Raw genomic sequence first — 19,378 nt, forward strand, 5'->3', positions numbered from 1 at the left:
CATCCAGTCCCAGCTCCTGGCCTCCCTGAACCCCCCTCCTCCCGCCGCTTTTCACTCTCCTCTGGCTCATCCCCTCACAACACAAAGTGCCAGTCGCTCCCATCTTCAACACCCAGCCTGCCCCACTTGCCTCTTCGACTCTCACCCCATCTCCCTTCCTCCCCAAGCTCCCTGCACACGCTGGAGTTCCTCTCCTCCTGCTCCGTCCTAGACCCTCCAGCCCAGCTCCCACCCCCGGCACGCCACAGAAACTGCCCTCGCCCAAATCTCTAGTGCCCCTTCTAACCAAGGCTCAGGCCCAGCACTCCATCCTCATCCCCCCAGACCTGTCAGCCGCCTTCACACAGCCGGCCATGCTCCTCCTCTTGCCTTCCCTGAGTCTGGCCTCTCTGAGTCTCCTCCTCCCCCTCCAACCGCTCCTTTGGAGGAGCCTCCAGACCCAGGCAACAGCCGGGGGTTGCACAGTTCTGAGTCTGTGCCCAGGGACGTGCCCAGACGGGCTAAGACCTTGCTGGCAGCCACGGCTACTGCGGGCTGGCTGGCTGGCTGGCTGGCAAGTATTCCCAGAGTTATGTACCACAGACTATTGTGTTCCAAAGCTGCTGGAGGCCAGACAGTCCCCGGGGCGGGGATCCTCAGAGCTCGGAGTGAGAACAATTGACACCTTTCCCCCAAGCCCAGCCAAGAGTTTACAGGCCAGACAAGGCGTGGTCTTGGGTCGTCCCACAGCACTAAAGAGCCCAAGAAAAAGACCTGGAACAGGGCGGGTCATCCGGAGAAAGAAGCACGAGACTGTATGCTCTGCCAGCAGGAGTGTCTCGTGAAAAATGTGCATCCCAGCTCTCTGGACTGGCCCAGCACTGGCCAGATGAGCCAGTGGGTGAGAAACACCTTCTCAGACAGGAAAGGAGCTTAAGAACATAAAAATGGCCACACTGGGTCAGACCAATAGTCCATCTAGCCCCGTACCCTGTCTTCTGACAGTGGCCAATGCCAGGTGTCCCAGAGGGAATGAACAGAACAGGGAATCATCAAGTGATCCACCCCCTGTCGCCCATTCCCAGCTTCTGGCAAACCGAGGCTAGGAACACCATCCCTGCCTGTCCTGGCTAATAGGATGGATGGACCTATCCTCCGTGAACATATCTAGTTCTTTTTTGAACTCTGTTATAATCTTGGCTGTCACAACATCCTCTGGCAAGGAGTTCCACAGGTTGGCTGTGCGTTGTGTGAAGAAATACTTCCTTTTGTTTGTTTTAAATCTGCTGCCTATTAACTTCATTTGGTGACCCCTAGTTCTTGTGTTATGAGAAGGCACAAATAACACGTCCTTATTTACTTTCTCCACACCAGTCATGATTTTATAGACCTCTATCATATCCCCCCTTAGTCATCTCTTTTCCAAGCTGAAAAGTCCCAGTCTTATTAATCTCTCCACATATAGCAGCTGTTCCACACTGTGACGAAGTGGGACTGTTCTTAATGTTTCCTCTGAATACGGTGTGGGTACCTCAGTTTCCCCTATGCATTTCTTATGTCTCTAGGTGGTGAGATTGTTGCAGAGCAAAGGGCCAGTGTGCATAAATGGCCGGCTGTGTCCTGACAACTAAAGGCCCCCTGCAAGGTGATCGCAAAAGGTGTGGGAGAACAAAGGAATCAGGTGACCTCCTGGCCCGGGAAAGGAACAAAGCCCAGAGGAGGAGGGGCTGGAGGGGGAGTCAGTTTGGAGCTAGCGGGGGACAAGGAGTGAGTGCAGATGTGGTTGTCTGGCTCGCTGCCCCCCCCAGGATGATCCTGGCTGAGGGGTCCTGTTCTCTGTTCCTACAAGCTCTGTTTTAGACCCTGTTCCTGTCATCTAATAGACCTCCTTTTTACTGGCTGGCTGAGAGTCACGTCTGACTGCGAAGCGAGTGCAGCACCCTGTCACTTCCCCAGGACCCCGCCGGGGCGGACTCGCTGGGGGAAGCGCACGGAGGGGCAGAGGATGCTGAATGCTCCAAGGAGAGACCCAGGAGGTGAAGCCGGGGGAGCTTCTTGCCCTGCAGACAGGCTGCTCCGAGGGAGAGGAGGCTCCCCAGAGTCCTGCCTGGCTTGGTGGGGAGCAGTTCCAGAGCAGCGCCCGGGGACTCCGTGACACACCCCTAATCATTTTTGTTGCCCTTTTCTGAACCTTTTACAAGTCCAACTTACTAACAAGTAGTACAGGCTCCAGGGGGTGCTGGATCCCCTGGCTCTGCCCCAAGCCTCACCCCACCTTTTCCTGCCCTGTTCCACTGCCTCTTCCTCACTCCTCCCCCTTCCCCCCCAGGGCCTCCAGCTGATTGCGGTGGGCGGGAGGTGCAGGGTGGGAAGGGGAGATGCTGATCGGCAGGGCCCGCCGGTGGGCAGGAGGCGCTGGGGGGAGGTGCTGATAGGAGAGCTGCCAGTGGATGCTCAGCATCCACCATTTTTTCCCCATGGATGCTCCAGAGTCGGTGCCTATGGCGGGTTGTATTTTTCTTTGGTCTGTAGCCGTGTGTTTCCAGCCCGTCTCCTGGCTTCTGTCTGAATCTCTCTGCAGCTTTATCAAAACCTCTGTTTGGTTTTACTGCAGCCCTGGCTAAGTGATGGGTGCTGAGGACGGGCTGAACAGAGGGGAGCTAGTGAACGAGGGCCCTGCTTGCACGGAGGCAGCAAATCTGTGCATTCTGGGGGCCAGTTGTGGAGGCCTGGGCACTTGGGGGGGGTGCGCAGTGGGGAGCACAGACAGGCTGGAAGGACCTGTGCCAAGCTCAGGGGGTAACGATCTCCAGAGATTTAGTGACAGGGTCTCTCTGCGCTGCCCAAGGCCTCACTCAGGGGACGGAGGGCTGGGGGTGCGAATTGCTGGCCTGCAGAGGGAAGAGCGGGGTTCACAGTGCCCGGAGGGGGCCGCTCGTGTAGCCAGCAGCGGTCGTTTGGGGCAAGTTTCCCCCAGTGGGCTCCCTCGTGCTCTGAGCAGTAGCGAGTCACCTTGGGTAACCCCGAAAGTGTCACACCCCTCCAGCTTCTTGGGGGAGTTCCACAGGGCTCTGGCCTTGGTCCCCCACCGTGTCTCTGGGTAAACTCATCTGCAAACATAGATTCCACCCAGCACCTCCTGTGCTGACAGCTGACAGCCCCACCTCCCGCTCCCCAGCCAAGTCCTTCCTCCAAACTAAGATCTGGGTGTGGGTTCTGACCTCTCCCAGGGATGTCTAGCCCTCAGCTCGAATCCAACATAGCTACAATGGGTTCTTCGTTCCCCAGGCCCTCCTGCTGCCTTACTTCTCAATCTCTGTGGGAGACAAACAGGCCCCTAGCTTGGCATCAGCTTCACCTTAGCTGGTACATGAGGCCCTGGAGAGAAACCCGTCTCCAAATCCGGCTGATTCTGCCTGGATAGCGTCTCTAGACTATGGTCTGTCCTACCCACCCACACAGCTAACCCTCGTGTCCAGGCCTCATCCTCTCGTCTCTCTGTCACTGCAGCAGCCTGCTCTCCAGCCCTGACGAATGCGTCCTGCCCCACTCACCTGCTGCTGCCACGGTCATTTTCCTGGCCTGTCACTGAGGCCATATCCCCGTGCTTTGATTCTCTCTGCTGGCTTCTCCATCACCCCAAACGGAAGCCGCTTGTCTCACTTCCAAGGCACTTCTTGGCCTGTCCCCACCTCCCTCTCACTGGCTGTCGACTGGGTGCCTCCACTGCCCACCAATTACATTTGCAAACAAGGCCCTTTGTGCTTCCTCCCCGGCTGCCCCTCCTGCCTGGGCAGCGCTCCCAGAAACAGCCGCAAGGCGACCTCGTTACCCACCCCCCCCAAACTCTCCTTTGCCGGGAGGCCTGCGAACCAGGTGACGATGGCTGGGTTGCTGGCGAGCAACGGCCACTGCCCATCATGCTGCCCATGCTGCCGTGTGCTCCCCCGCCCGCCCGTCCGTCCGTCCAGCTCCCGGCTCGTACTCAGCCTGTGAGCCCCTGTGGCAGGCACTGCCTGTGTCCTGTGTTTGTACCACACCGAGCTGAGGGGGGCCTGGGCCATGACGGGGCTGCTGGCACTACGGGCGGGGCGGGAGCCGTGATGAAAAGGGGGGACAACTCAGTGGGGGCAGCCAGGGCTGGGAGGAGCCGACACCCACCTGTCACCGTGATGTTGTAGAAGACGGAGTCGCCGCCCGCGTCGCACACAAACTCCCCCGTGTCCTGCGGACGGGCCGAGGGGATGACGAGCCTGCGATGGGGCCCCTCGCGCTCCAGGAGCAGGTGCTCACCCTCCTCCACCTCCACCCCGTCCTTGTACCACTGCACCGGGGGGTCGGCACGGGACAGCTCGCACGCCAGCACCACGCGCTCCGAGGCCAGGTAGGTGTGCGCGGCGTCCTCGTTAGAGCTGACGATCCTCACGGGCGGCTCTAGGCAGGGAGACAGGACGGGCTCAGCAGTGAGGCTGCCGGCTGGGTCACTCCCCGGGGGGAGGGGGAGGGAGCAGGGGGGAGAGAGAGAAGGGGGGCGGCCAGGGCTTCCTTCAGCCGGGGCGCTCACCACTCGGCCCCTCGTGCTGCGCCGCCTGCCGGGAGGCCTCCACGCCGCTCTGGTCAGTGGGGAGGGAAGGACGCGGGTTGCCAGGCTGGCTGCAGACCTGGCACCGGCTGGGGCAGACGGAGCGCGCAGCCGGCTCCCAGCAGGGCGCTCCCCTCCTCTGCGCCGCCACCCCCGCAGGGCGGCCAGAGCAGCGAACAAAAAAAGGGTGGCCGTGCCGCCCTAGGATTGGACGGAAGCCGCCCCTTAGAATCTGCCACCCCAAGCACGAGGTTGCTCAGCTGGTGCCAGGAGCCGGCCCTGCCACCAGGGAACCAGGGAAGTCACCGACCTGCCAGCTGGGGTAACGGGGGAGCCCTGCTGATCCACCCACCAGGGAACCAGGGGTGTCACCGACCTGCCAGCTGGGGTAACGGGGGAGCCCTGCTGACCCACCCACCAGGGAACCGACCTGCCAGCTGGGGTAACAGGGGAGCCCTGCTGACCCACCCACCAGGGAACCAGGGGTGTCACCGACCTGCCAGCTGGGGTAACAGGGGAGCCCTGCTGACCCACCCACCAGGGAACCAGGGATGTCACCGACCTGCCAGCTGGGATAATTGGGGAGCCCTGCTGACCCACCCACCAGGGAACCAGGGGTATCACTAACCTGCCAGCTGGGGTAACAGGGGAGCGCTGCTGATCCACCCACCAGGGAACCAGGGGTGTCACCGACCTGCCAGCTGGGGTAACGGGGGAGCCCTGCTGACCCACCTGCTGAGGGACCAGGGATGTCACTAACCTGCCAGCTGGGGTAACGGGGGAGCGCTGCTGACCCACCCACCAGGGACCAGGGGTGTCACCGACCTGCCAGCTGGGGTAATGGGGGAGCCCTGCTGACCCACTCACCAGGGAACCAGGGTTGTCACCGACCTGCCAGCTGGGGTAATGGGGGAGCGCTGCTGACCCACCCACCGGGAGGCCAGGGGTGTCACCGACCTGTCACTGTGATGTTGTAGAAGACGGAGTCGCCGCCCGCATCGCACACAAACTCCCCCGTGTCCTGCGGACGGGCCGAGGGGATGACGAGCCTGCGATGGGGCCCCTCGCGCTCCAGGAGCAGGTGCTCGCCCTCCTCCACCTCCACCCCATCCTTGTACCACTGCACCGGGGGGTCGGCACGGGACAGCTCGCACGCCAGCACCACGCGCTCCGAGGCCAGGTAGGTGTGCGCGGCGTCCTCGTTAGAGCTGACGATCCTCACGGGCGGCTCTGGGCAGGGAGACAGGACGGGCTCAGCAGAGACGTATGTAACTGATCTACAAATTCTGTCGAGTTCTTGCAGCAGCCCACCACCGGACCCCAGAGTTTGGGGCTGGAAATGAAGTTGGATCCTTTATGCAACTGATAGGTTATAAGGCAGAAGGGGCCACTGCGATCATCTGCTCTGCCCCCATGTCACACAGGCCATCGGTCTCCCCTGAATTAATTCCTGGTTGAACCAGGGCAGATCTGTTAGAAAAACTTCCAACCTTGACTTAAAGCCTGCCAGTGATGGAGGATCCGCCACAACTTGTGGTAAATGGTTCCAGTGGTTAATTACCCTCACGGCTAAACACTTGCACCTTATTTCTCATCTCAATTTGTCTAGCTTCAACTTCCAGCCACTGGATAATGCTGTGCCTTTGTCTGCTAGACTGAAGTGCCCAGTATCAAACTTCTGTTCCCCACGTAGGTACTTACAGACTGATCATGTCATCCCGTAACCTTCTCCTTGCTAAGCTAAGTAAACTGAGCTCCTTGAGTCTGTGACTACAAGGATGGTTTTCCAATCCTTTATTCCTTCTCGTGGTTTTTCTCTGAACTCTCTCCCATTTACCAACATCCTCCTTGAACTGTGAACACCAGAATGGGGGGCAGGGTTCCAGCACCGGTTCCACCAGTGCCAAATACAGAGATAAAATAACTTCTCTGCTCTTACTTGAGATTCTCGTTTATGCATCCCAGGATCGCATTAGCCCTTTCGGCCACCGCGTCGCACTGGGAGTTCATGTTAATGTGATTACCCATCTAGACCCCCAAGTCCTTCTCAGAGTCCCTGCTTCCCAGGGTACAGGCCTGCCATTGTACGTATGCCCAACACATTTACACGTTGTTTGCCTGAGCCCAGTGTACCAAGCGATCCAGATTGCTCACTATCAGTGACATATCCTCTGCATTATTCAAAAGTGGAAGGCAGCTTGGGTGAAAGTGATCATGAAATGGTCGAGTTCATGATTCTAAGGAATCATAGGAGGGAGAACAGCACAATAAAGACAATGGATTTCAAGGCGGCGACTTTAGCAAACTCAGAGAGTTGGTTGGCAAGATCCCATGGAAAGCAAGTCTATGGGGAAAAACAATAGAAGACAGTTGGCAGTTTTTCAAAGAGACGTTATTAAGGGCACAAGAGCAAACTACCCCACTGCACAGGAAAGATAGGAAGTCTGGCAAGAGACCAGCCTGGCTTAACCAGGAGATCTTCAATGATCTGAAACTCGAAAAAGAGTCCTACAAAAAGTGGAAACTCAGTCAAATTACAAAGGATGAATAGAAAAAAAATAACACAAGTGCGTAGGGACAACATTAGAAAGTCCAAGGCACAAAACGAGATCAAACTAGCTAGAGACATAAAGGGTAACAAGAAAACGTCCTACAAAGACAATAGAAGCAAGAGGAAGACCAAGGACGGGGCAGGCCCGTTACTCAATGAGGGAGGAAAGACAATAACAGGAAAAGTGGAAATGGCAGAGGTGCTTAATTACTTCTTTGTTTCCGTTTTCACCAAGAAGGTTGGTGGTGATTGGACGTTTAACGTAGTGAATGCCAGTGAAAATGAGGTAGGATCAGAAGAGGCTAAAATAGGGAAAAAACAAGTTAAAAATTACTTGGACAAATTAGATGAAATGCATCCTAGAATACTCAAGGAGCTGACTGAGGAGATATCTGAGCCATTAGCAATTATCTTTGAAAAGTCATGGAAGACAGGAGAGATTCCAGAAGACTGGAAAAGGGCAACTATAGTGCCCATCTATAAAAAGGGAAATAAGGACAACCTGGGGAATTACAGACCAGTCAGCTTAACTTCTATACCCGGAAAGATAATGGAGCAAATCATTAAGCAATCAATTTGCAAACATCTAGAAGATAATAAGGTGATAAGTAACAGTCAGCATGGATTTGTCAAGAACAAATCATGTCAAACCAACCTGAGAGGGTAACAAGCCTTGTGGATAGGGGGCAAGTGGTAGACGTGGTATATCTTGACTTTAGTAAAGCTTTTGATACTGGCTGGCATGCCCTTCTCATAGACAAACTAGGGAAACGCAACCTAGATGGCGCTACTATAAGGTGGGTGCAAAAGTGGTTGGAAAACTGTTCCCAGAGAGTCATTTTCGGTGGTTCGCAGTCATGCTGGAAGGAAATAACGAGTGGGATCCTGCAGGGATCAGTTCTGTGTCCGGTTCTGTTCAATATCTTCATCAGTGATTTAGATAATGGCACAGAGAGTACACTCAAAAAGTTTGTGGACTATACCAAACTGGGAAGGGTTGCAAGTGCTTTGCGGGACAGGATTAAAATTCAAAATGATCTGGACAAACAGGAGAAATGGTCTGAAGTAAGTAGGATGAAATTCAATCAGGACAAATGCAAAGTACTGTATTTAGGAAGGAACAATCAGTTGCACACATACAAAATGGGAAATGACGGCCTAGGAAGGAGCACTGCGGAAAGGGATCTGGGGTCATAGTGGATCACAAACTCAATATGAGTAAACAGTGTAACACTGCTGAAAAAAAAGCGAATATCATTCTGGGCTGTATCAGCAGGAGTGTTGTAAGCAAGACACAAGAAGTAATTCTTCCACTATACTCCGCTCTGGTTAGGCCTCAACTGGAGTATTGTGTCCAGTTCTGGGCACCACATTTCAGGAAGGATGTGGACAAATTGGAGAGAGTTCAGAGAAGAGCAACAAAAATGATTAAAAGTTTAGAAAACATGAGCTATGAGGGAAGATGGAAAAAATTGGGTTTGTTTAGTCTAGAAAAGAGAAGCCTGAGAGGGGACATGATAACAGTTTTCAAGTATGTAAAAGGTTGTTACAAGGAGGAGGAAGAAAAATTGTTTTTCTTAATCTCTGAGGATCGGACAAGAAGCAATGGGCTTAAATTGCAGCAAGGGAGGTTTAGGTTGGACATTAGGAAAAAACTTCCTAACTGTCAGGGTGGTTAAGCACTGGAATAAATGGCCTAGGGAGGTTGTGGAATCTCCATCATTGGAGATTTTTAAGAGCAGGTTAGACGAACACCTGTCAGGGATGGTCTAGATAATACTTAGTCCTGCCACAAGTGCAGGGGACTGGACTAGATGACCTCTCAATGTCCCTTCCAGTTCTATGACTCTATGATGTACCTGCCACCAATTTTTTGTGTCATCTGCAAATTTTATAATTTTGTTTTCTTCCAGGTCACTGATAAAAGTTAAATTGTGTAGGGCCAAGAACCAGTCCCCGCGGGGCCCCACTAGAAACGCACATGCTCAGTGATGATTCCTCATTTACAATTACTGTTTGAGACTTAACGGTGAGCCAGTCTTTAATTCCCTGAATATGGGCCATGTTGAATTTATATTGTTCTAGTTTCTTATTCATAATCTTGTGCAGTACCAAATCAAGTGCCATACAGAAGTCTAAGTCTATTACATCAACACTATTACCTTTGTCAACCACACTTCAGGATAATTAATTATTGGAACAACTTACCAAGAGCTCTGGTGGATTCTCCATCACTGCAAATTTTTAAATCAGGATTGAATGTTTTCTAAAAGCTCTGCTCTAGTTCAAACCGGAATTACTTCAGGGCAGTCTTATGGCCTATGCTATACAGGAGGTCAGACTCATGATCACAGTGGTCCCTTCTGGCCTTAGAATCTGTGCTCCATACCAGCCATTCTATTATGTTGTCCAGGATTGAAGTCAGGCTGACAGGCCTATAATTACCTGGGTCATCCCACTGGCCCTTTTAAAATAATGGCACAATGTTAGCTTTCTGCCAGTCCTCTGGAACTTCCCAGTGTTCCAAGAGTTATTGAAAATCAACATTAGCGGGCCAGCGAGCTCCTCAGCCAGCTCTTTTAAAACTCTTGAATGAAAATTATCTGGACCTGCTGATTTTAAAATGTCTAGCTTTAGTAGCTGCGGTTTCACATCCTCCTGAGATACTAGTGGAATAGAAAGAGTGTCATTATCATATGATCCGACTACATCATCGGTTATTTTCCCAAATACAGAACAGAAATATTTATTGAACACCTATGCCTCGTCTGCATTATTACTGACTAGTCTATCATTTCTATCTAATAATGGAGCAATAGCATTGTTAGGCTTCCTTTTGTTCCTAATATACTTTAAAGAACCTCCTTCTTATTGTCCTTAATTCTGCTGGCCATAGATTTTTCCTTTTGTCTTGTTGCTTCCCTTATCAATGTTCTGAAAAGCCCAGCGTATAAATAAAAACAACGAGGAGTCCGGTGGCACCTTAAAGACTAACAGATTTATTTGGGCATAAGCTTTCGTGGGTAAAGAACCTCACTTCTTCAGATGCAATCCTAGTTTATATATATAATTTTTAGAGCCACTTTCACTTCCCCTCTAAGCCAGGTTGGTTTTTTAACCACTGTAGCCGACTCTCTGGATTGTGGCTTTTTGGGCATCTAGTAAAATCAGAGAATCATAGAAACATAGGGCTGGAAGGGACCTCGAGAGGTCACCTTCTTAAACAATTCCCAGTGATTATTGACATTTTTCTGTTTAAATCTCCCAGTTGATTTGGCTCCAATTGGTTTTCAGCTTTCTGTAAGGGGCCCTTTTAAAGCACCAAGTAGACATTGACTGGTTTGGACTTTACTCTGTTTGCACATAACAAGTGCAATCAAGTCATGGTCACTTCTACCTAAAATGTCACCAATTTTTAATTCTGTGATCAGTGTCTCTGTCACAACAAGGTCTAACATGGAATCCCCCCGTGGTGGATACAGTTCGTTTTGAGTTAGGAAACTGTCATCTAGAATATTTAGTCATTCCAAGAATGTTTTAGTCTGGGCAGCATGAGACCCCCAGCGTGTGTCACTCAGGGTCAAGCCTCCCTGCCCTCAACCCACGCAGCTTTTCCCCTACACGTTGCCAACAGGAGTGCAAGGAGCTGCTCATCCTGCTCCCTGTGGAATTTGGCTGGGACACCCACCAGTGCGTCAGCCTGTGTTTTGTTTTTTAGAACAGAAGATGGGAGTTGACTTACCAAGTGTAAGGTCAGTCTAACGAGACAATTCAATTAGCAGGAGGATACCAAGGGAGGAAAAATAACTTTTGTAGTGGTAATGAAAGTGGCCCATTTCAAACAGTTGACAAGAAAGTGTCACTAACAGTAGGGGAAATCAGTACGGGGGGAATTAGGTTTAGGTTTTGTAATGACACAACCACTCCCGGTTTTTAATCCAGGCCTAATGTGATGGTGTCCAGTTTGCAAATTAATTCCCGTTCTGCAGTTTCTCACTGGAGTCTGTTTTTGAAGTTTTTTTGTTGAAGAATTGCCACTGTTAGGTCTGTTATTGAGTGACCAGGGAGACTGAAGTGTTTTCCTACTGGTTTAAAAGGCTGACAAAGGAGGTGCTGGCGTCATCATGAATAGGTTGGAATATGAACGAGAGGCTGCTAGACAACTCTCTAACACCACATTCTACAGGCCATTACCCTCTGACCCCACTGAGGGTTACCAAACAAATAAAATAGAACTAGAAGGGACCTTGAAAGATCATTGAGTCCATTGCCTTCACAGCAAGACCAGGTACTACTGTCCCTGACAGATTTTGCCCCAGGTCCTTAAATGGCCTTCTCAAGGATTGAACTCACAACTCTGGCTTTGGGGGGTGGGGGCTATCCCTCCTCCCCTAAGAAACTACATCATCTGCTCAAGAAACTCCCTAAAGAAGCACAGGAACACATCTACACTGACACACCCCTAGAGCCCTGACCGGGGGTATTCTACCAGCTACCCAAAATCCATAAACCTGGGAATCCTGGATGCCCCATCATCTCAGGTATTGGCACCCTGACAGCAGGATTGTCTGGCTATGTGGACTCTCTCCTCAGGCCCTACGCTACCAGCACTCCCAGCTACCTTCAAAACACCACTGACTTCCTGAGGACACTACAATCCATTGGTGATCTTCCAGAAACCACCATCCTGGCCACTATGGAGGTAGAAGCCCCCTACACCCACATTCCGCACAAAGATGGACTACAAGCTGTCAGGAACAGTATCCCCGATAATGTCACGGCAAACCTGGTGGCTGAACTTTGTGACTTTGTCCTCACCCCAAACTATTTCACATTTGGGGACAATTTATGTCTTTAAATCAGCAGCACTGCTATGGGTACCCGCATGGCCACACAATATGCCAACATCTTTATGGCTGACTTAGAACAACACTTCCTCAGCTCTCGTCCCCTAACGCCCCTACTCTACTTGTGCTACATTGATGACATCTTCATCATCTGGACCTATGGAAAAGAAGCCCCTGAGGAATTCCACCAGGATTTCAACAATTTCCACCCCACCATCAACCTCAGCCTAGACCAATCCACACATGAGGTCCACTTCCTAGACACTACTGTGCTAATAAGCGATGGTCACATAAACACCGCCCTATACCGGAAACCTACTGACCGCTATACTTACCTACATGCCTCCAGCTTCCATCCAGGACACACCACACGATCCATTGTCTACAGACAAGCTCTAAGATACAACTGCATTTGCTCCAATCCCTCAGACAGAGACAAACACCTACAAGATCTCTATCAAGCATTCTTAAAACTAGATTACTCACCTGGTGAAGTGAAGAAACAGATTGACAGAGCCAGAAGAGTACCCAGAAGCCATCTACTACAAGACAGGCTCAACAAAGAAAGTAACAGAACGCCACTAGCCATCACCTTCAGCCCCCAACTAAAACCTCTCCAGCACATCATCAAGGATCTACAACCTATCCTGAAAGATTATCCCTCACTCTCCCAGATCTTGGGAGACAGGCCTGTCCTTGATTACAGACAGCCCCCCAACCTGAAGCAAATACTCACCAGCAACCACACACCACACAACAGAAACACCAACCCAGGAACCAAACCCTGCAACAAACCCTGGTGCCAACTCTGTCCACCTATCTACTCAAGGGACACCATCATAGGACCTAGCCAGCACAATCTACCGAGTAACTGAAAGCACCACCTGGTCCTTCCTCACTGGACCCCCATCCACTGCATGGCCAGACCACCCCCTGCTTATCTTACAAAGGGCAGCAGGCTCCCATCACCTCCCTGTACAGCAGCAAGACCTCAGCCCACGCCCCTCCCCAAAGAGCGCTCTGTTAACCGCTGGCTGGCGAGGCGGGATCGCAAGTCCCAGGGGTGCAACTAGTAGCAATGGAGTAAATCAGAGCAAAGATCAATAAAACGTTTTCCCTCCAGTGATCTCTCTCAGTGTGAGCAGAGCTGGCAAGCCCAGGCCCCGAATCCCCAGCCTCACCCGCTCCCGATGGGCCCCTCCAGCTAATCTCAGCTCCCGGATAGTGAAACTGCAGCAGAAGACAGCTGATAGGGAGGACGGGCGTGTGTGTGACTAGAAGCTTTCTGATGGAACAGGAGGGGAGTGAGGACAAGAGACGCTTTGGCCAGGGAGGATGAGGGCAGAACAACGAAGTGCAAAGAAGGGAAAGAGCTGGACAGACCAAGAGACAGAGGTCGAAGGGCGTGTGGACACTGCAGGGACAGAGCTATAGAAACCCCTCAGACAGACGGACAGAGACCCACAGCACCTATGCCAGTGAACTGGGATCCACCCACCTGTCACTGTGATGTTGTAGAAGACGGAGTCGCCGCCCGCGTCGCACACAAACTCCCCCGTGTCCTGCGGACGGGCCGAGGGGATGACGAGCCTGCGATGGGGCCCCTCGCGCTCCAGGAGCAGGTGCTCGCCCTCCTCCACCTCCACCCCGTCCTTGTACCACTGCACCGGGGGGTCGGCACGGGACAGCTCGCACGCCAGCACCACGCGCTCCGAGGCCAGGTAGGTGTGCGCGGCGTCCTCGTTAGAGCTGACGATCCTCACGGGCGGCTCTGGCGGGGAGACAGGCTGGGCTCAGCAGAGAGGCTGCCGGCTTGGCCGGGCTGGGTCACTCCCAGCCAAGCACCCCGCCCATTCCTCAGTACTGGGAGGTTATTGCTCATTATTACAAGGGGCTTCCAGTGCCCATCGACTGAGGGGAACCGGAGCACACTTGGGTCAGCTGTGCCCTGTCTAGTGGGGCTGGGGGGGCTCCCGCAGCTGGGTGGGGGCAGCCGATGAGCTCTGCCCTGCTGAGCAGCCATGCCCAGGCAGGCATCTCGCACCAGGCCTGAGCGGCTAGCGAGAGTGCACCATGCGGGTAGTTGTGCGCGGTCCCTGCCGCACGCTAAGCACGAGCTGAGTGTCACGGTTACTGCACGGGCACTACTTGAAGAGATGTGTAAAATGTAGAATACGATGCTCCAGACCCGCTGGAGATGCAGCAAGTCACCTGCAGTGGCTGGGGATCAGCTAACTCGGTCAAGAGTGAGAACAACTGACAACTTTCGTCCCAGCCCAGCCCTGGGTTACAGGCTGGGCCAGACACAGGCTGAGCATTTACAAAGACAAAAGAACCGCAGGAAAAGCCTCTGAATGGGGGACCCTCGGGCTAAGCTGGAGCCTGGCTCATGGAAAGCGACAAACGGTCTGGGGCTGCGTATGAGGAGACAAGGCACAGGAACTCCCCATGCAGAGGAGGTACCCTGCCAGCAGACGAGTCTCAGGAGAGGCAGATCCCAGCTCAGTGGCCTGGCCCGGGCTGGACGGGCCTACCAGGTCTGATTGCAGGCTATGTTTTTCTTTCCCTTGTAACCTGATGTTTCCAAACCCTTTTACATGCTTGTATGTGAATTTTTATCTCAAGCTTCTGTTTGGATTTATTATAGACATGACTAAGGGTACGTCTACACTGCAATTAGACACCCCTGGCTGGCCCAGGCCAGCTCCCTCAGGCAGTGGGCTCAGGCTAAGGGGCTGTTTCACTGCAGTGTAGATTTCCCGGCTCGGCCTGGAGCGCAGGATCTAGGATCCTGCGAGGTAGGAGGATTCCAGAGCTGGGACGTCTACACCATAAGGGAACAGCCCCGGCTGCCCGAGCCCCACTGCCTGAGTCAGCTAGCACAGGCCAGCTGTGGGGTTTTTCTCTGCAGTGCGGATGTAACCTTACAGCACATCTACAGTGCAAGAAAACCCCTCTGCAGCAGGTCTCAGAGCCTGGGTCACCTGACTTGTGGGACTCCCGCTCCGGGGCTGAAAGGAGCAGCGTGCACATTCCCGCTTGGGCTCAAGCTGGGCTCTGAAACCCGGCAGGGGGGTGAGAGCCCAGCTCCAGCCTAAGCAGGAACAGCTACGCAGCTACTCACAGCCACGTAGCACGAGCCCCCGTGACCCAGGGTTTGAGACTCGCTGCTGCGGGGTTTTGTTTGGGTTTCTTTGCACTGTAAACAGACCCTAAGTGCTTTGCAATAAGGGGCCAGTGCTGAAGGGAGGTGAAGCCAGTAACCTGAGGTGCACTGCAGGTGTCTACACGACAGCAGAGTGGGGCGCCCTGCAGGTGTCCAGACAAGGAACTGGGTGCTCCGTGTAACAAGGTGGGGTGGGTAAGTCACTAGCCTGCACCCCAGAGTGAAGCACATGTGCTGCCAGTGGCCAGCAGCCTTGGGAGATCGTTCCCCATGGGATTCACCCTGGACAATGTCACTGGGGGCAGCTGCCCGTCACTTGGCCTCTGCTTACTACCCAGCAGGGGTGGCAGAGCCCCTGGGCTCACATGGCCATAGGCCTCCCCCAGGGCCATGGACAGAACCTGGCCACAGCAGCTCCAGATGATTTGATTTCAGTGGCCAGCAGAGCCTGTGAAGGCCAGAGAAGGCAGGTCTCTGGGGGAGAGGCAGTGAGGAAGGGAGGCTAAGGGAGGGGTGGATGGGGCAGGAGGGGAGAAAGGGATCAGAGGGCCACACATCTGTCCTGGGCCTGCTGGGATGTGATGGGACGTCTCCAGCTCTAATGCCCTGAGCCCCTGTCTGCGAGGAACCTGCAGGAGGGGCAGAGGCACAGGGCTCCTGTGGGCCAGCCCCCAGCTCACCGCTCACGGTCACTGCGAAGCTCAGCGCATCCTCGCCCGCGTCACACGTGTACGTCCCGGAGTCTGAGGGGCGGGCAGAGCGGATAAACAGCCTCCTAGTGCAGCCCTCTGCCTGCAGGGCGACGACACCCTCCGAGGGCACAGCCTCCCCGTCCTTGAGCCAGCGCACAGGGGCGTCGGGCGTGGAGACCTCACACTCGAGGAGCAGCGGCAGCCCTGCCAGGAGCTCCTGGAGGCGCCGGGCCTCGGGCACCGGGGCGATGCGCACCTGTGGGGCTGAGAGAGTCACCCTGAATGAGCAGAGAGTGGAGGCGAGTCCTCGCTCCCACAGGGCAGCCAGGACAATGCCCCATGCACAGGGGCGGCTCTAGACATTTTGCCGCCCCAAGCACGGAGCGTCCGCTGGTCCCGCGGCTTCGGCGGACCTCCCGCAGGCACGTCTGCAGGAGGTCCGCCGAAGCTGCGGGACCAGCGGACCCTCTGCAGGCAAGCCACCGAAGGCAGCCTGCCTGCTGCCCTAGCGGCGACCGGCAGAGCGCCCCCCGCGGCTTGCCCCCCCCAGGCACGCGCTTGGCGTGCTGGTGCCTGGAGCCGCCCCTGCCCATGCAGATTGTGTCCGCGGGATCAGGCTCTGCAGGCCAGCGCATGCCGCCAGGCACCCCACACAGGCCAGCTCCCTGCTGCTCAGCCCATCCCACCCCAGGCCAGGCTGCCAGATGGCCAGGAGCTGCTCTCCCCTGCATCCCTCAGCGGAGCAGCCCCTGGAGATTACAGCTCCCAGCATGTAATGCTCCACCCCCTACCCCAGAGGGGAGCACAGCCTGCTGCAGACATGGGGCTCGCTCTCTCCGCGGCATCTCAGCAGGAGCCCAGGGCAGATTGCTCCCAGCCCCAGCAGGGCCGGTGAGAACCTGCTGCCACCCCATGGAGCCCAATGCAGCCTCTCCCTGGCTGAACCAACGTTCCCTCCTGTGGGCTCAGCGCAGGGAGACACCCTGGGGAGACACCTCAGCAAGCAGCACACGCTCTGCAGGGAGGGAGAGGGCTCCCTCAGGCCAGGGCAGCAACAGGTGCTATGTCAGAGGCCTGTAGGTGCTGCACTGGGCTGCAGTGAAGGAAGGGGGCGTGGGGCAATGCAGGGAAAAGCTTCAGGATACTAACAGCCGGAGAGGAAAAGCCCCGAGAGGCAGCCCGTGTTATGGTGCTGGCTCTGGCACTCAGAGAGAACCAAAGTTCTGCCCCTTGTGGCATTTAACAATCCCAGGACCCTTTCCCTGTGAATTGGGGCACTATCCCTGTGTCCTAGCCAGCTGCCACCACCCAGGCCAGAGGGGGCTGCATTACATTGCTGGGTGAAGTGGTCCCTGCCTATCCCTCCCCAACCTCCCGCGGGCTGGGAGGATTATTTGGCCTTTGCCAAGGACTCTGAGCTGCTGGGAGGGCAGGCGTGTGGGAAGGGCAGGCCCTTGTTGTAACGCTTGTGTTTATGCCGCCTGGTTCATCCCCTCAGCTCAGTGCTCTCAGTCGGTATCCTGGGAGGGTGGTCTGGAGCCTGGGTGTAGTGCCCCCGCCCCCGGTTTGGGGGCTGATCCGCAGCAGGAGAACACGTACCTTGCACCCGCAGAGTGGCGGAGTCCCGCACGCCACTGGACACAAACTTGACCTCGGCCCCGCTCTCCGCCAGCCGCACGCCGCGGAGCAGCAGGGAGTGCGCCGTCCCGCTGCGCTTTATGCAGTAGCGCTGGCCTTCCTCTTCCTCCTCCAGCTTCGCCCCGTTCAGGAACCAGCTCCCCGCCACGGAGGCCGAGAGCTCCAGGGAGAACTGGGCATCCTGGCCTGCCTGCACCTGCACGTCCTTCAGGGCTCTCCGCACGCAGGCTACAGGGACTAAAGCACAGTGCAGGGTCCTCAGCCAGAGACAGGCAACAGCTCGGGCAGCGCTCTGGCCCCCTTCTTGGCTATGGCTGCCCTTCAGCCACTGGCCACGGGACACGTTACCCACGTCCCCTCACCCCCGCACTCTGGGCTGGCCACTAGCACGCCGGGTGCGGGGCCAGGGGGCTGCCCTCCAGACATGGACCAGCCCCCCAGGGCAAGTGCCCTTCAGCTGGTGGGCCTATGGCCTGTCCCATTCCGTGTTGGGAAGAAGAGGGCACTGTACTGGTGCTGGACTCAGCCCATCAGTGCCCTGCACAAGCCAATGCGGGTGTAATTCCCAGGATCCTGGCACCAGCCGTGTCTGGCAGGGCTCAGGCGGGAGCAGGGCCTGGAGGGAGTGAGCTCAGGAAGGGAATGGGCCCCCAGGGCTGTGGTACGTACCAAGGTGCACAGAGCCAGGGAATTCCACGGGCCTGCTCCGCCCATACTTGTTGACGGCACAGATGCGGAAGCAGTAGTCTGCCTCGGCGGGCACGCTGTCCCCGAGCACCTCCACCATGCTGGCCAGGTCCGTGGTAAGGCACTGCACCCACTCGGCCGTGCTGGCCTCCTGCCGCTCCAGGACGTAGCTGCTGGGGGGGGTCCTGTGCACATCAGGCCCGGGGCACCACGTCAGGAGGGCAGCGTTGCTGCGGTCCGTGCTCATCTCGGCAGCCACGGGCGCACTCGGGGGGACGCGCTTTGCACCTAACACAAACCCCACATCTGGTTAGCTCCCTGCTTTGAGATGTCGACCGAGTGGGTGAGAAACCAGCTGAGACATGGGACCTTCCCCTCTGGGGGCTGCCAGCCGCCATCCCCAGTTCAGGGGCCGCCTGGTGTCAGGGGACCAGGAATGGGATACAACGCCTTCCCCTCCGGGGGCACCAGCTCCAACCCAGCTCCAGGGGACGGATACGCTGCTCTGGACACCTGGATTATTCAAATACTCCTGCATCAGCTTTATAAAAATGTTCTATACGGGCTAGTGTGCTCCTGGCTCAATGGGTGAGCTAAGATGTTTCAAGTAGGAACTAAAATCACCACTACAAATCCCTCGTGCAGGTAACATGGCTGTGAATGTCACCCCGGGGACTTTGCATAGACTGGTTTGACTTGGTTCACGAGGCGAGGGAAATAAAGAACCCTCTAGTGTACAGAGTGACACCCCCATCCCCGACACAGGGAGAGACGTCACTCCCACTCGATCCAGGAACTGACATGAAACCGGGACCAGGGAGCCAGGCCTTGCAGGAAGGAGCTGAAGTAGTCGAGGCCTAGCAGGGTTTGCATGTAGCAGATGAAGGACTGCTGGGCAAAACAGACCTGCATTACCAGCTGTTTATTGTTTTATGCTTTTGTTCTGAACAAACAGCACTTGGTTTCATGAGCGCTGGCTGGTCCCTGGTTAACCCCGGATTGCCGGTGCTGAGCTGACGTCAGACCTGCTGACAGACTCACCATATATTGCAGGATTCTGCAGCCAAAGGGAGTGCCCGACTCGGCCCAGATAAAGGTGCTGGCTAGAGACTGGAGTGGGGTGCCCTCAAGAAGGCCACAAAGGGGCCAGAAGTGCAGATAACTCAGGACGGTGCACTAGGGAGCACCAGCTCCAATCTGGCTGTTGGGCATAGGTGTGATGCTGCCAGGCCAGGT

General features: G+C 55.2%; 1 protein-coding gene across 1 annotated transcript in view; it reads right to left on the reverse strand.

The window, feature by feature from the left end:
- OBSL1 (obscurin like cytoskeletal adaptor 1) overlaps positions 1-19,378 on the reverse strand; it is a 60,677-nt gene that overhangs the window by 32,315 nt on the left and 8,984 nt on the right. The window contains exons 4-9 of the mRNA XM_039495900.1: positions 18,125-18,430; positions 17,417-17,692; positions 15,806-16,081; positions 13,458-13,730; positions 5,519-5,791; positions 4,141-4,413 (exon numbers count right to left, since the gene is read on the reverse strand). Of these exons, the coding sequence (XP_039351834.1) occupies positions 4,141-4,413; positions 5,519-5,791; positions 13,458-13,730; positions 15,806-16,081; positions 17,417-17,692; positions 18,125-18,430 (1,677 nt within the window). The remainder of the gene's footprint in view (positions 1-4,140; positions 4,414-5,518; positions 5,792-13,457; positions 13,731-15,805; positions 16,082-17,416; positions 17,693-18,124; positions 18,431-19,378) is intronic.

This window comes from Mauremys reevesii, linkage group 11 (genome assembly GCF_016161935.1).
Source record: "Mauremys reevesii isolate NIE-2019 linkage group 11, ASM1616193v1, whole genome shotgun sequence".
NCBI lineage: Eukaryota > Metazoa > Chordata > Testudines > Geoemydidae > Mauremys > Mauremys reevesii.